General features: G+C 37.3%; 1 protein-coding gene across 1 annotated transcript in view; it reads right to left on the bottom strand.

The window, feature by feature from the left end:
* Nucleotides 1-309: 309 nt before the first annotated feature.
* LOC149774567 (uncharacterized) overlaps nt 310-17,436 on the bottom strand; it is a 46,117-nt gene continuing 28,990 nt past the window's right edge. The window contains exon 4 of the mRNA XM_089945021.1: nt 310-15,784. Within this exon, the coding sequence (XP_089801147.1) occupies nt 15,648-15,784 (137 nt within the window). The 3' untranslated portion in view covers nt 310-15,647. The remainder of the gene's footprint in view (nt 15,785-17,436) is intronic.

Genomic DNA, 17,436 nt, shown 5'->3' with positions numbered 1-17,436 from the left:
GAAGGATAAGACTTTAATACAATGATATGATGAAGAAATAGCTAGAGGAGACGAAAGCAGAGTGGGATAGTAGGGATAAAAATAAAACGTTGCCTGGAGTTTTGCAACATTTGTTTGTATTTACAAACCTGCCTGAATATAAACTAATAACAAGATATAATATTAAAGATGCACAGCATTCTCACAAGGATTGATAATTTTGTATTTGTATTTTAAAAATCAAGTCTTATATGGTCTAACAGCAGCGTTCAATTTAGAAATCAAGTCATACTATCATGCCTTACACACACATACAAGTGTAACAAACTGTTCAATTATAATATTTTTATTTAGTTTGTATAACAATCTTGAAAGGTTAGTATATCACTCCAGTATAAAATATCTTAAATATTCAACATTGCATATATAATTACTTAATCAAATTCATCTGCAGTGTACTAACTTAAGTTTAATATATTTCAAGGCATTTATAAATACTTCCTGTCATGTATCAAGTTTACAGCCACAACAAAGAGCTTAGCAATAAACATTTCTTCTCTTTTTGAGATATTGTAACCCTACACACCATGTCTCAGATTAAAATATTCAGAAATAAAATCCTCTGAGTAAAATAATAAACAGTTCAATGCACTTGATCACCCAACAAATAAAACACACACAAACACACACTTTTCCTCTGGAATGGAAGCTGAACTCTCATGAAAAACATGCAGGCAGTCCACACATCTAGATCCAATACCTTTTTACATGTAAAATACAGAGTAAACCTGTTGAGGATAATTACTACAATATACAATGTAGAAACATTAATACAGAAATATTACCACTGAATATACTATTTCTGGCTGCACTTGTCAAAAAGGTCTACTGTGCAGGCAAGGATGTTAAAGGTATGGGAAATTCAATGCTGTCATGAATATAATACAAATATTACAAACATTCAAAATTCATTAACAAAGGAAATAATACAAACTTTTAAGATGCTAGTACTAACAGAGATGCATACAAGTATAAAGTTTCATGATTTGAAGACAAATAGCAACCAATAAATAAACTCTAAATACTGCATGAAATATTGGTCAATTAGACCCAATTCCCAATAAAGACAAGAAATATTGGTCAATTCGACCCCATTCCCAATAAAGACATGAAATAGTGGTCAATTCAACCCCATTCCCAATAAAGACATGAAATAGTGGTCAATTCGACCCCATTCTCAATAAAGACATGAAATATTGGTCAATCAGACCCCATTCCCAATAAAGAAATGAAATACCGGTCAATTCGACCCCATTCCCAATAAAGACATGAAATAGTGGTCAATTCGACCCCATTCTCAATAAAGACATGAAATATTGGTCAATTAGACCCCATTCCCAATAAAGAAATGAAATACTGGTCGATTCGACCCCATTCCCAATAAAGACATGAAATAGTGGTCAATTCGACCCCATTCTCAATAAAGACATGAAATATTGGTCAATTAGACCCCATTCCCAATAAAGAAATGAAATACTGGTCGATTCGACCCCATTCCCAATAAAGACATGAAATAGTGGTCAATTTGACCCCATTCTCAATAAAGACATGAAATATTGGTCAATTATACCCCATTCCCAATACAGACATGCTATTTATCTAGACCCCTACACTCACAAAATTTCACGATTTTAGGTAGGAGTTGAATATGCCCATAGCATGTCAAACATGTGGTCACAGCTGAACACAAAACCATAGCCAAAGCCAGTCAAAGAAATTCTGGTCCCAATGAGCCTCTTGTGTTGTAAGGGTGTGGTACTACAAGAGATGCACACCATCATCAATTTCATGATACTAATATGAATAGTAACCAAGAAATGAAAATGAAAAACGAAATTTACCCCAATTCAGTGAAGCATAAATTATGTGCGATAATGACTTACTACTGAAATGCAAGTACAGTGCTTATTAAGATGCAGCCCCTCCCCAAGTTTATAGCACAAGTCACATGGGTCATGTATGTACATTTACTCATTTCAAATTAAAGAAAAATTGTTCTTTTAAAATTTAACACTAATTTTCTTTAACTATAGTCTATTCAATCCTGATAATTGAATGCTCTCCATCTTAACTGTCATCAAGAAACTTCAGACAAAAATTATCTATCACTATGGACTTTTACAATGGTGGCCATGTACTAAATTTGAATCAAAATAAGAGTACGATGAGTGGAATCATCACAATCAAGGATAGTATGAATTTGTTTATCAATATGCATAGCTTTCATTGTGACATGACAGCATGCAACATTCAGTCTAGATTGTACTGAATCACACCTTTGGGTTCATTTCGTCCCAAAATGTCTATGTATTTTAACATTGATTTTGCCATATGCAATTATCGGGGCATCTAAATTATGACCTTCTAAAATAATAGGGATGTATACAAATATAAATGAAGTGAATACCTGCCACTTAAAGGTAAATATAATCAAATTCTAAAAAATGACACCCATTACTGAATAGTACATATTCAATGCCTACATGACTTGCACTATAATCATTTCAGATAGCACAGTTATGTACACAGAATGCAAACAATCTAATGGTCAATGAGCTAAATTTAGAAAACATGATAGCCAGTAAAAAATAAAAAAAATGAACTATAGGTTATGGTGATCTCATTGTGTTATAAGGGGGTGGTACTTCCAGAGAAACATACAACCATCTTATTGTGTTTTAAGGGGGTGGTACTTCCAGAGAAGCATAGGGGTGGTACTTCCAGAGAAGCATACAACCATCTCATTGTGTTTTAAGGGGGTGGTACTTCCAGAGAAGCATAAAACCATCTCATTGTGTTTTAAGGGGGTGGTACTTCCAGAGAAGCATACAACCATCTCATTGTGTTTTAAGAGGGTGGTACTTTCAGAGAAGCATACAACCATCTTATTTGTATGATTCTACCATGAAGTGTCTGAAAAATAAACTTACAAGACAAAAATGAACCCATATCAGAAAGTGTGAAATATTGGTCACACCGACTTTTGTGATGAGGTTATAATACTAGTCTAAATATACTCGCCGGCAAGTTTAATGAGTTGAGGTGTAAAAGTATGTATACAATGTACATACAACAGAACCATCAATATCACATTATACAAAAGAGCTCTATGCCAGCACACTAAACTAAACATGCAGAAGCCATTATTTCCTTGCTGACCTTATGATGATCCTCATGGCTCTAGACTCTTTCACTCCAGAATCCATTGTTTTTTTTTTATTATCCCCAGTGCAAATCATCCACACAATATCATCAAGAAATTTACTCAAGAAGAAACGTTTTGCAAAATCTATTCTTCTTTGGGCCCTATGACCTTGATATTTGACCATTTAATCCTCAAAACAATAGGCTCTCACATACCTTAATTGCAAATCCTGTACACACTTTGGTCAGGGTTATGTGGTCTAGAAATAAAGTTATTATGTAACAATTCTTTTTTCAGACAGTGATCTTGATGTTCAGCCCCCAATTCTATTGGCTTCTTCCATAATGCATATGCTAGCAATAACAAAGGATGGTCAAGTCCATGATTTAGAAGCACATGTACTTGTATTGTGCACAGTTTTCTTTTTAAGTCACAACAACCTTGATCTTTGACTCTAAAATCAATAGACTTCTTTCTTACTCTACGTGCTAGCCATCGACACAGCTTGGTCTCTTACCCTTTTTTCATGGGGTACCAGTTATCATAGATTTGTGTTTTTGGTTGCTCCTATAGAACATGACTGGGAGAGCTGTGCAAACAACCGTTCCAGCTGGCGTCTAGCTGTCAGGCAGGGAGTTCAAAACGCAGAGGAAAAGAGAAGAATAAAGCAAGCTGAAAAGAGAGCTAAAAAGAAGGATAAGCAAAAGCGTACTTTGGAGCTATGCCATCGTCTCTCGTAGACGGACGGATGCCAAGCGATAGAACATGACAATGAAATAAGTGTCATGCAGATAACCACCCCTACCCCCATTCCTACTTATACATGTAATCAACATAATTTAGTTTATTTAATAATTTAACTTCATTAATGTTGTAAAATATTGTCTTTTACATTTGTTTGCTATATTTGTAAACTCTCTGGAAAAAAAATTCTAAAGCATCGATTTCGTTTCAATGCATATGTATGCAATATCAGGTGGCTACTTGTTCCGCTTACTGCCTTAAACTGATATGTGACATCAGTATGGACAGAGAAAAAAAGCAAAATGTGTTTAAAAACTAATATTGAAAAATAAAGGATAATGATTTGATTTATGTACCACAGTTTTAACGCTTACTTACATGATCCTTTATTACAGTGAAACTTCTACGGAAAATACCTATATGTAAATATTGTACTAAACTTTATTTTCAGTTGGTCTCTGATTTAAGATTTACCCGAAGTGGTGATCCATCTGAATGAATAAACTTTATAAAGCATAGATAAATGCATATTAACACTTCGAAGTACAGGTCAGAAACATTATTATTTAAATTAAAATCCTCCAGAAAGCAAATCTCATTTTACCATTGCATTTTTTTTAATCCAAAGGAACAAAAAGACTTAAAAATACAAAAATGATTGCTAAAGTGAGTGTGAGATTGGGATTTTTAATGTAACTTTAAAAAAATTTCAGTCATATTGCTATGATGTCTGCAGAGTGGCAGTTGAAAGTGATGCCTGGCACTGGGGCATCAAGGCAGAGACATGTAGCATGATGTCCCACCCAGTCACATTATCCTGACACCAGGCCGACCAGTCCTAACACTAACCTCTTAATGCTGAGCACCTAGCAAGGAACCTGTCAGTACCATTTTTTTATAAGTCTTTGGTATGACCTGGCTGGGGTTCAAACTCGCAACCTGCCACACCCGAGGCAGACGCTCTAACCATTAGGCCACCAGAGTGGTCTACTATTGCTGGAAGCAGAAGTACATGTAAAATACTTTCTATATAGTCTACACACTAATTACTAACCAGTTCCAAAGATCACTTAGATCATATTTTTAAACAAAACCACTAAGTAAAACATGTCATTAAAATTTCATGCTACACATTTTTAAACATCCACACACGTGTATTAGCAATGACAGATATTAAACAACTTGTATTGCTTTAAAAAATAATTTTAATTTATAGACTTCTTAAAACTATGAAAGTTTGTTCCCTTGTTTGACTAAGAAGTATTTGAAATAAAAAGCACTGCCAACTTAGGACATGAATATACAGCTTAATTATCAAAGGAGAATATTAACATCGTTTTGCATGCTTTATGGCATGGAAACTTTTAATACAAAGAAATGTATCTCAAACACGGGAAGATCTTGTGACAATGAATTTGCAGATGACTAGGCCAATAAATCAGCCAAATACGTCATGAAAAGAGACACACCTACATTGGTACATATCACTACACTCACATATTGTATGATCACCGGGACTCAGTCATAAATACAAATGTAACAGGTAAAATGTTAAAATCTGGGTTACAGAACATAATGTCAAACCTGAGAATGGCATTAAGCTGGTGAGACACAAATTGTATGAAACATTAGTTAAAAACATTTGGCATGCAGTAATGTTGTACCAAAGTTGAAATTACAGCAAATAATTTATAAGTTGTATATTTCTTTCCAAAACGTCAAATTCTTAACATTGCTGATGCCAACCTGAAGTAGAATGGCAATACTTATATCTTGCCATTCACTGACCTGACAAGAAAATAACTTTTAGAATCCACTGAGAACATATAATTATAGATCTGTACATGTGAACAGTGAACCTTGTTAATCCAAACTTCATTTATTGGAAAACTGTACAGTGTTTATAGCAGTTGTGAAATTTTTGCCATTTAGTTGTCTGAGACTGTATATATTAATCAATTCAAAATTTATTATCTTATAAATCATAACTTGTCTAGACCTGCAATAAATCAAATATATGATTTGCCAAAATCTGAAATCTACAGTTTTGGATAAAATCCCCAATTTTACGTAATATGCAACAAAAATTCTTACCATATGGTCGTCGGTCTGAATCCTAGTTACCAAGTTTCAGGTAACAGATTTCTGTCACTTTTTGAAGTAATTATTTTTATCCAGATTCATCACTAATCTGTTAGAAAAGCAAAAAAGTACCATCCCGATTACCAGAGTTTCACTGTATATAGGTTTTTCAAACTGAACTGAGTCCATCTATAGTCTACATGTATTATGATTCTGTTATGTTCCTAGGGTTCATACTGTTTTATGTACAAAAAATATCAATGACAATTTAAGTACAATTCAGGACACAACCAAGATTTTCATGGAGTAACATAGAATCTAGATACAGTCTAAAACGTCTCTGAAATAGGTAAAGTAAAAATAATAAGATACAATATATGTAATTGAAAGTAAGTTGTATTTGCCATTAATTCAGTGGAACCACAAGTCATAAAAAAAATACAAGCAGTTTTGATCAAGGAAATATCTTTATTTCTTATTTTCATTTTTTATTCTTATTTATTCAGTTTTATCTTAATCATTATAGGGCTCTAACACACACTACTGTAGGGTTATACTGTTTGAGAAAGAAACGAAAACTGTATTCTACTCTAAAGTTGACTGTATTTTAATTAGACTTGGTATTCTGCCTTGTCCACATTTAATTTTGAAATACCATCTATTTCTACTCCCCCCGTCGTTGTTGTTGCTGTTGTAGAGTTTAACACCATTTTCAGCAAAAGATAGGCTATACATGGCGGCCAGTATAAATGGTGTAGGAAGACCCGGAGCAACTCCGGAAAGAACCACCGACCCACGAGAAGCTACTGGCAATCTTTCTCACATACCTACACTGGCCGAACCTGACTACTCCCCTGTTATGTATGTCATCTAGTTTTGTCCATCCAGTACTTATATCAGTCTTGTATTTAACACTACTTTAAGGCTCACTGACTAGCATAACCAGTAACACTTTACCGGCGGTAACAATCTGATACACTTCATAACTTTAAAAATCATAGTTATCATCACTATCATCAGCCAGTATTTGCCAAATGAAATTATCATATTAAGATGAAAATGCTAGGAAACAGCCATTTTAGGGTTTCTGTTTAGCCAATATTTTCAACATGCATTTCTAAAACTTTCTCGATGCAAGGTTCAAACTAGGATATGCCAATGTGCTAATAAAATTTAGATAAACAATCATTCATGTCAAGCAGAAGAAACCAGATGTGTAAACAATTGCCTACATGAAAAAAGACAGGTGTTATGACAGGTGCTATGACAGGCATGATGTATATTGCAACAAGCACTTTAAGGGTGACTGGTTAAAAAAAAATTTCATACTGCACGAAGTACATTTTAATATGTGTGACATTAAACTGATCACTGTTTTCCATGTGTGTGAATTTGTACAAATTTTGCACAATTAATGCAATGTTCACCCTGGCAGCATCTCTCCATTTATAGTGACAGGTCATGATTGATAATTTTATTTTACTTGCTGGCCCTTTTAAATAATAGCTGTCTGCTAGTAAGTGAATGTATGGTATGCTCTTTATGAAGTAAAAAAATCCGTACTCCCAGATGTTGTAAAAGGGAGACCACTTGCAAGCAATTAGCACATGACACATTCACTCGCTGTCCACTAAAAACTTGAAATGCAGATTTGTTTCTTCAAAATTTGAGCAAAAAAGCAAACACAATGCATAAAGATACAGTTAAAATATTTCATTTTGTTTTCATTTTCACAAAACTGAAGTATATTCAAGGACACAATGTTGACTCACAATTCAAGTACATTCAAGGACACAATGTCGACTCACAATTCAAGTATATTCAAGGACACAATGTCGACTCACAATTCAAGTATATTCAAGGACACAATGTTGACTCACAATTCAAGTACATTCAAGGACACAATGTCGACTCACAATTCAAGTATATTCAAGGACACAATGTTGACTCACAATTCAAGTATATTCAAGGACACAATATTGACTCACAATTCAAGTATATTCAAGGATATAAAAAGGGATTTCAAAACCAAAGGACATTCAAGGATATTCATGGTGCATATGAAACCTGGTTTATGCAGATTCAATTATATTTTAAAGAATTTAAGATTTTATGACCCCAAAGTAAAAGATTACAAATGGGAACAGTACATTTAATTCTTATTTTGTAATACAACCTTAACAGCTGAAGCTTGTTTTCACAGTTGAATTAATTAAAGATCAATGACTTAAATTTAAGAATGTAAGAAATGATGTACAGTATTCTTTCATTTACCAGATCACATCACCTTTACAATGAATTTAAAAACAACAGCATTCCCCAATTATAACACTTTCTGTAGAAGTCACAGAATACACAATCTTATAATGAGACCATTTTTACAAAAAAGTAATTTACACAACTCATTCCCTCATTATAACACTTCATGGGAACCAGAGTATACCATTTTTACAATAAAGTAATTTATACACACCATTCCCTAATTGTAACACAGCCCATGGGAGCCAGAGTATACCATTTTTACAATAAAGTAATTTATACACATTATTCCCTTATTATAACACTGCCCCTGGGAGCCAGAGTATACCATTTTTTACAATAACATAATTTATGAACAGTATTCCCTCATTACAACACTTTCAATGGGAGCCAGAGTAAACCATTTTTACAATAGAGTAGTTTATACACAGCATTCCCTCATAAAAACAATGTCCATGGGAGGAAGAGTATGCCATTTTTAAAAAAAAAAGTAATTTATACACATAATTCCCTCATTATAACACTTTCTGTAGAAGTCACAGAATACACCACCTTATAATGAGACTGTGTTACAATTAAGTCCATTATACATATATTTTGACTACTACATGATATGGGATGCATCACTATGCTCACCTTGTAACAGAAAACATGTTATAATGAAAGGCACTATAGTGAGGGAATACTGTATTATCTGTATATGTTCTAAATTCTGTATACCAAATCAAATTAGGTCACATGTAAACTATTTCTGAAAGAGTTTGATTCTCAAAGTCAGTCCTTAAAAGTGCCCTTATGTAACTATTTTCAGAGGTGCTGGACTTGCATAATTAAGTACTTTTATTTGAAGCACTTTTACGATCAATTTAGCAAAGATTTAAACCAACAGATACAAAACAAATAACAATAACCATGAAGTCTGTACCAGTGAAAATATTGTGATATTTCCTTAACAATTATACTATTTACTTTTTAATTTTCAACAGGCAAGAAAACTTGATATACAGAAGTTTGAAAATCAATGTTCATTTACAACCTTGCTTAAAATCAAAAATAGTGACAGTATGAAGGTATTTAAATATCCATGCTTGCACTTTATCAATACATCTTTAACAGATATGAAAATCTGAGAAGGTTGGTGGTGGGAGAAATCACTGGTCTATTTTTAAATAAAAGGAAGGGTGTCTAAATATAGGGGTTAATTTATATTAAATTTATTTAAGTAAATGAGCAAAGGGCTTGGCAATACTATGCAAAAGTATTGCATGTCCAGTTGAATTTTTTGGTACCACCTTTCATAAGTGGGCACAAGTCACACAATCTAGTGCCACTGAACACACCCTCTTTCTATTACATAAGCAATGCCAATAATTTCCAGCATTGATTGAAATTTCTATCACATAAGCAATTTAAATAATCTGCAGAAGTAATGCCAATAATCTCCAGAAGTAAGCATGCCAATAATTGCTAGCACAAAGCAATGCCAGTAACCTCCAGCATGAAGCAATGCCAGTAATCTCCAGCATGAAGCAATGCCAGTAATCTCCAGCATGAAGCAATGCCAGTAATCTCCAGCATGAAGCAATGCCAGTAATCTCCAGCATGAAGCAATGCCAGTAATCTCCACTAGTAAGCAATGACAAGACAATAAGCTCCAACAGTAAGAAAGGAAAATAATCTCCACTAGTAAGCAATACAAATAGTCTTGAGTACTAAGCAATACCAAAATGCCAATAATCTCTACCAGTAAGCATGCCAATAATTAATAGCACTAAGCAATGCCAATCATCTCCAGCACTGAGAATTTCTAACACACAAGCAATGCCAATAATTTTCAACACTGACTGAAGTTTCTATCACATAAGCAATGCCAATAATTTTCAACACTGATTGTAATTTCTATCACACAAGCAATGCCAATAACACTCATCACATCAGATATCTTGCTTTGGACTGGTTTTTGAACGATTTCAAGAGTAATATCAACCTTGGCATCTGTCTGTCTATGGGAGACGATGGCGTAGCTCGAGAGTAAGCTTTTTGTTTCTCCTTCTTTCTAGCTCTCTTTTCAGATTGCTTTATGTTTCTGTCTTCCTCAGCTTTTTGAACGCCATGTCTGACAACTAGGCGCCAGGTGGAACGGTCGTTAGCACAGCTCTCCCAGTCATTGACATTGATGTTGGCAGTCTTCATGTCCTTCTTGCAAACATCTTTGTAGCGCAGACGTATTTGTCCAGTCGGTCGTGCACCTTCTGCTAACTCCCCATATAACAGGTCCTTGGGAATGCAGCCTGTGTCCATTCTCTTGACACACCCGAGGCAGTGAAGGCGTCTTTTGCTGAGAATGGAGAACATGCTGTTCATGTTGGCACCATCTAGAACCTTTGTGTTGGGTACTCTGCCACTAGATGTGCAGAATGCACCACAGGCATCTCAGTTGGAAGCTGTTGAGTTTCCTCTTGTGTCTTGCATAGGTGGCCCATGTTTCGCTGCTGTAGAGGAGTGAGCTGAGCACGCAGGCCTGGTAGTCATGCAGTCTCTGTGAGGTTGGAGTTGTTCCAGACCCTCTGGTTAAGTCTGGCCTTCACTGCTGCTGCTTTGGCAATCCTGCCGTTCACCTCAGAATCAATAGAGAGTGAGCTGGATATGTTGGACCCGAGTTCTCAACAACTTCCAAGTTGTACCAATTGATGGTCATGGAGGGAGGGAGTCTGCATCCTGCGCCATGACATTTGTTTTCTTCAAACTGATGGTCAGTCCAAATTCCTTACAGGTGTGGGAGAAGCATCATACCAACCGCTGCAGTCCATCTTCCGTGTGTGATGTCCAGGCTGCATCGTCGGCGAAGAGCAATTCACGGATGAGTACCTCTGTGACTTTAGTCTTAGCACGGAGATGGGTGATGTTGAACAGCTTGCCGTTGGCCCTGGTATGGATGTACACTCCCTCGCTGCAGTCCTTGAAGGCATTATGGAGAAGCAGATGGCAAAGAGCATCAGCACAAGGACAAAGCCTTGTTTGACTCCACTGATGACTGGGAAGGCATCTGATGTTATGCCACTGAAGCACACTGTGCTCTGCATGTTCTTGTGGTTCAACGTGACAACAGCAAGCAGTCGTGGGGGAGAGCCGATCTTCTGCATGACTCTGAAGAGTCCACTCCGAATGACCAGGTCAAATGCCTTCATCTGGCAATGTAGAGGGGCATCTGCTGCTCAGGACACTTCTCCTGCAGCTGGCGTAGTGAGAAGATTATGTCTGCAGTTGACCTGCCAGCTCGAAATCCACACTGGGACTCTGGGTAGACGTGGGAGGGTAGGATCTGCAAGTGCGCCAAGGCAACACGGGCAAAAGCCTTTTTCCGACAATGCTGAGGAGGGAGATGCCCCAGTAGTTCTTGCAGTCACTGCAGTCTCCTTTTTTCTTGTACAAAGTGGCGATGTTGGCGTCACACATGTCCTGTGGGATGTATTCCTGTTCCCAGCAAAGGCAGAGGAGTATGTGTAGGGGCTGAAGCAGTGCTGGTATCCCGTTCTTGAGGACTTCAGGTGGAATGTCATCGCTTCCAGGAGACTTCCCACAGGCAAGGCAATCGATGGCTTTTCCGAGCTCTTCCAGGGTGGGCAGTGTGTCTAGTTCCTCCATGACAGGCTGGTCTTGGATGGCATCTAGGGCAGTGTCAGTGATGATGTTTTGGGTTGCATACAGCTCGAGATAGTGCTCAACTCATCGCTGCAGTTATTTCCCCTGGTCTGTGATGACTTCACCCTTCTTGGACATGAGGAGGGCAGTCTTGGAGGTGGGGGGGGGGGGGGCGGGCCTGTCGCCTTCTTGATACTCTCATACATTCCTCTTGCATCTCCGGTGTCGGCAGCTGTCTGTATACTGGTGCAAAGGTTCAACCAGTAGGTGTTGGCACAGTGGCGGTCGGTCTTCTGGGAGTTGTTCCTGGCAGTCCTGAGGGCTTGTAGTGTTCTGGGGCTAGGTGCAGCCTTGTATGCCAGGAGGGCTTTCCTCTCTGCCTCAGTCACGGGCTCCATCTCCTCCCAGTAAGTCTCAAACCAGTCAACATTTTTTCGCTCCCTCTTCCCGCAAGCAGTGATGGCTGAATTGTACACAGAGTGACAGAGGTGGGACCAATTGGAGTTGATGGTTCATCAGGTATCACTTTGGTGATGAACTGCTGTGTTTTCTCTGGGTTGCTAGCACAGCAGGTGTTGATGCTTGGTCAACCCTTCTTCTTGGCATGGTGCAGCTTCTTGGGTAATATTCGCACCTTGCTGGCCATAAGGGAATGGTCCATGTGGTAGCTGTGTGTGAGGAGGACATTGGCCAATTCCGCATGCCTGGTGATGACAAGGTCTAGCTGGTACCAGTGGTGTGAATGTGGGTGTCTCCATGACACCTGGTGGATCTCCTTTAATTTGAAGAAAGTGTTGGCCACACATAGGCTGTGGGAGCAGCACATCTTCAGCAGTCGCTGACAATTCTCGCTGATCTTGCCCCTTCCCTAAAAGCCGAGACAGGTGGACCAGGCCTCATGGTCAGCTCCCACTCTAGCACTGAAGTCTCCTAGTAAGCAGAGGGCTTCATTGTTGGTATTCAGGATATTGCCTGATCCAGAGCCTAAGAATGGCCGAGTGGTCTAAAGCGCTCTCCGTCATGGATCACTGCCATCTCACCTCTGTCTGCGTAGGTTCAAGTCTCGGATTTGGCCAATGTGGGTATGTGAGAAAGCTTGCCATAGCTTTTCAAAGGTCAGTGGTTCTTTCCGGGGATTTCCCAGGTTCTTCCTCCACCATTAACACTGGCCACCAAGTATAGCCTATCGTGTTCTGAAAAATGGCGTTGAACCCTACAACAACAACAACAACAACAAAAGAGCCTCAGAACTTGTCTTCCTCCTCGTGGGTGGAGCAGACGATTGTGGTGTATACATTGAAGATGTTGACTGGGCCTAAGGATGTTGACAGTCGGATGGCAAGGATTCTCTCAGTATCTGATGATGGAGGTTCAATGAAAGCGACTAGCGTGTTCTTTATGGCAAAACCTACACCATGCTGGCTAGGTTCATCCGAGGGCTTCCTTTGCCAAAACAACTTGTAATTGGCTTCCCTGATGGTGCCGCTGTCAGCCAGTCAGGTCTCCTGGAGGCAGGCAATGTCAATGTTCAGTCGGAAGAGTTCTCTGTCAATGACGACAGTCTTCTGTGCATTGTCCATCTGCTGTAGGTCAGCGGTCAATCCACAACACATGGTCCTGATGTTCCAGGTTGCAAGATGAAGAACTGGAGTCTTCTTATTTCAGTCTTTCCTGGTGCAGAGTTTGTGACCCACTTGTCGAGATGGTTCTCTAAGCTCCACGCACCAGTGAAGCAGACAGGCCATGGCAGGCAGCACCTAACTGACTGGGGGCTGCCCAGCTTGAGGCAGGTGGTAGCTATCCAGAGAGACATGGTGATCTCTCCCATCTTTAGAAGTAACCCTTGGTGCCAATCGAGCTTTGACTTAGAAACGGTAAATTGCTACTTCTCGTGTTGTGCCGACACCATACGACGACGCTGAAGTGTCTTCTCCAGTGGAGCTACAAAGCCTGGGCAGGGTGGTATGGAGAATCAGCTGTTGCCCATGCAGCGGATCCTCCCTCTCCTGTGCGCTGGTGGACCAAAGGGAACGACGAATGCCAATACAGCTTGGCACCAATGGCATCGCAGGAGTTGCCGGAATGACGCTGAAGTCAATGCCAGACCGTCTTAGGGACTCCGTCTCTGGATTTTCTGTCGGGTTTTACTAGCTTAGCCTTTCCCATGAGTGGGTAAAGCAGCAAGGCAACAGTTGTTTGGAGTTTTTCTTCTCCTAGATGAGCTACCATCCAAGGTTTAGGAGTCCCATCTACCCAAAGCAAATGGTTTTAAGGTGCCAGTCAACACATATAAAACAACCAATATGTCATCAGATATAAAACAATCACATTGCAATTGTGAGACCTTCTAAAAATGAAAAGACCATCAAATTGATATATGTGTCAATAATGTATGTATATATATATGTGATACAAGATGGTCTGCTGTCACTGTTGGTGGTTTGGGCTTTTGGTACAGCGTGTATAAACACACTGTGCAATGTTATATGTGTTAATGTGTTTGTTTACCCTAGAAATGTGCCAAATGTCAGTTTCTAAGAAATGCATTTTCTAAAAGGAGTGAACCTAGTTCATACTTCCAATTAATGCAAGTATCTTTATTTATGATTCCAAATAGTCTGAAAGTGGAAAAGGAAAGAAAAACTTAAATTTTACTAAGAATTATAACAATGTGTTGGCAACACAATTAACTTTTATCTCACACTTCTTATGTCACGTGTTTAGGCTTGAATAAACAGTAACACAAGAGAGAGTGAAAACAACAAGCTTTGAAAAAATACAATAATTTATTTCCCTGGAAAAATTCTGTAAAATTAAAAAAAAATATGAACTTAAGGTTTTATAGAATCAAATAAAAAAATAATCCAAGAATAAAATTTTAGTAGTCCTAATAACAAAATGTTCTACTGATTTCAAGTTCGAATCCCGACGAAGAATCCAGGATGGAAGCCAATGATGTATGCTGCAATCTGTAGTGTTGAAGTCTACAGTTCCTTGTGGAAACAAGAATTATCAACTGGTTTTGGATAGCTGAATCAATTTTTTTTTTAAAAACTGTCCTGTTCAACAATTTTACATGAGCACATGTATTTTCTAGAAAAATAACAGAATTAATCCTTTTGAATCCAAGTAATTTGATATAAATCCAAACAGCACAACATACAACTTCCAGTATAACAGCCCAGTTTCTACTGAGAATAATTCTCTAAAACATAGGTTTATAAGGTCTTCTAAATGTAAACAGGGGGTCATGTGATCATGTTCTCAAATCTCACAAAAACTAGATACTTGTTCAAAGGTCACATACACCCAGTGTGACCCTGACGAAAACCAACCATTCTCCTCTTAGAAATGAAAAAAAAATTAAAAAAAATTGTTTACATCTTAAACATGAGGTCCCATTGTGACCTCAACAACAACCAATCATTTTAAAAAAGATAGAACTTGTTTATGTGGTTGCTACAAGTTTTGAAACAAGGTCAGGATTTAGATCAACACCTGGTGTTTATAAACTAACAGTCAAGGTCAAACTATTTTTTGAAAAAAGTATCATCTCTAGTGAATAAATTTACATTACAATATCATGTTAAGAAAAATAAAAAAAGTTGAAACTGACAAACAATTAAACTGAAATAAATATTTATCAAATCAGATATAATTAAATAAAATATATATAACACACTAACACATCAATTTACTGACTGTAAGTTATATAATATATATAAAATACAGAAATTCAATTAAATGAATCTGTTCTGGTGAATCCATTTATGATCGATTTCATGGCATGAAAGCTTACAACTTTTATGGTGCTTTTCCACCTGGATAGACGTGACACAGACTTCAGGTCTACAGAATCAAATGCAGCGTCATCTGAAAAAAATGTTAATAAATTTATTGATTGATAATATTATACAGATTTTATGGAAAATGTAATCACTAAAATAAGAAACACTGACCAAATCAATGGAAAAGGAAAGCTTTAAATTGAAAAGTTAAGGGACAATTCCAGTTTTCTACTAGTAATGATTATAATATAAAAATCAATGTACAGTATTACAAATAATATCTATTTCATCTTTTTGTGTAATGTAATTTCTAGTCAACAAATATGTAGATCTATTTATCTGTCTGTCTCTCAGGACAAGGATACAATTGGTGTAACCAATATTACAACTGTTTGGAACATACAGTCAAACCTTTCAATAGCAGCCAACCATGGAAAAAAGGTCAAATGACCTGTGTACACAGCCAACCTCTTAATGCAGGTTCACCTTTTAAACTGGGTACAAGAACTAATGACATGCACCAATTACCAGACATGTTGACATTCAGGAAAATGTGGGAGCATAGCATACCTGTTGCTCTTCCTAACAACTACAGGAATAATTTTGTGCTGAAAAATTATGAAAATTTCAATCTGCATGTAAAAACAAATTACAGGCAAGTTTCCTGTTTTGCATCCTGTTGGTTGTCAGCATCCAAAACTGGTTGAGAAATTAGTCTAAAACTGTAATTGGTCTCAATTAGCCAGATGCTTATATACACAAGAGAAGTACAATTAGTCAACCTACATGGCTAAAGGCGGTATTTTATGAGACTGTCAGTTTGAAGATGTCAAAGATGAAGACAGATGACAAGTGTTACTTTCCTTTCACCAAACACAAAAGATAAACATATTGAAAAATAATTTTGATTTAAACAAGACATGGGACTGGACCAGAAGAAGCAATCACAGACCTAAGTTTATTTTCTGAAATATGTGTAGTAAGCACTTCAGTGTAAGTTATACTGGACAGGATGACACTGCATTCACTTCTGTTAAGAAAGATTGAACTGAATAGAGAGCGCAACACAGCAGGCATTACCTCTAAACATTTAAAAACTGCTAGAAGGCTACATGAAATTATGTTCAGCAACATTTACAAGTTGTCAAGAAGGCTACATGGAATTAAACTCAGGAAGTTGAGAACACTTACAAGTTTTTAAGAAAAGGAATGCTTACAAGCTGCTGAGAAGGCTATGTGGAATTACGTTCAGGAACAATTAGAAGGAACAAAATGGAAAAAAAACCTAAGGGACCATGCTCAACTAGTCAAAAAGAATTTCCTGGAACCCAAATTCTGTTTCTTCTTTATAAATGCTGTGTTGAAACCATCTGATATTCAATATTTTTAAGATGGTTATCATGGCGCACTGGGTGTGAGACCAGTACCATTATCATTTGGAATCAACTAGAATCATCATGACACGTTGTTTGTAATACCAGTACCATTAATTAACATTGGTTGTAAGAACAGTACCATTATCACTGTCATAAGACCAGTACCATTATCATTTGGAATCAACTAGAATCATGACACAATAGTTGTAAGACCAGTACCTTTATCATTGGTTGTAAGACCAGTACTATTATCATTGGTTGTAAGACCAGTACCATTATCATTTGGAATCAACTAGAATCATGACACATTGGTTGTAAGACCAGTACCATTATCATTGGTTGTAAGACAGTACCATTATCA

The sequence above is a fragment of the Sinohyriopsis cumingii genome, unplaced genomic scaffold, assembly GCF_028554795.1.
Source record: "Sinohyriopsis cumingii isolate HCF-2022 unplaced genomic scaffold, ASM2855479v2 utg000198l, whole genome shotgun sequence".
Lineage (NCBI taxonomy): Eukaryota > Metazoa > Mollusca > Bivalvia > Unionida > Unionidae > Sinohyriopsis > Sinohyriopsis cumingii.
The sequence above is the reverse complement of the archived record's forward strand: the minus strand, read 5'-3'. Positions and strand labels throughout refer to the sequence as shown.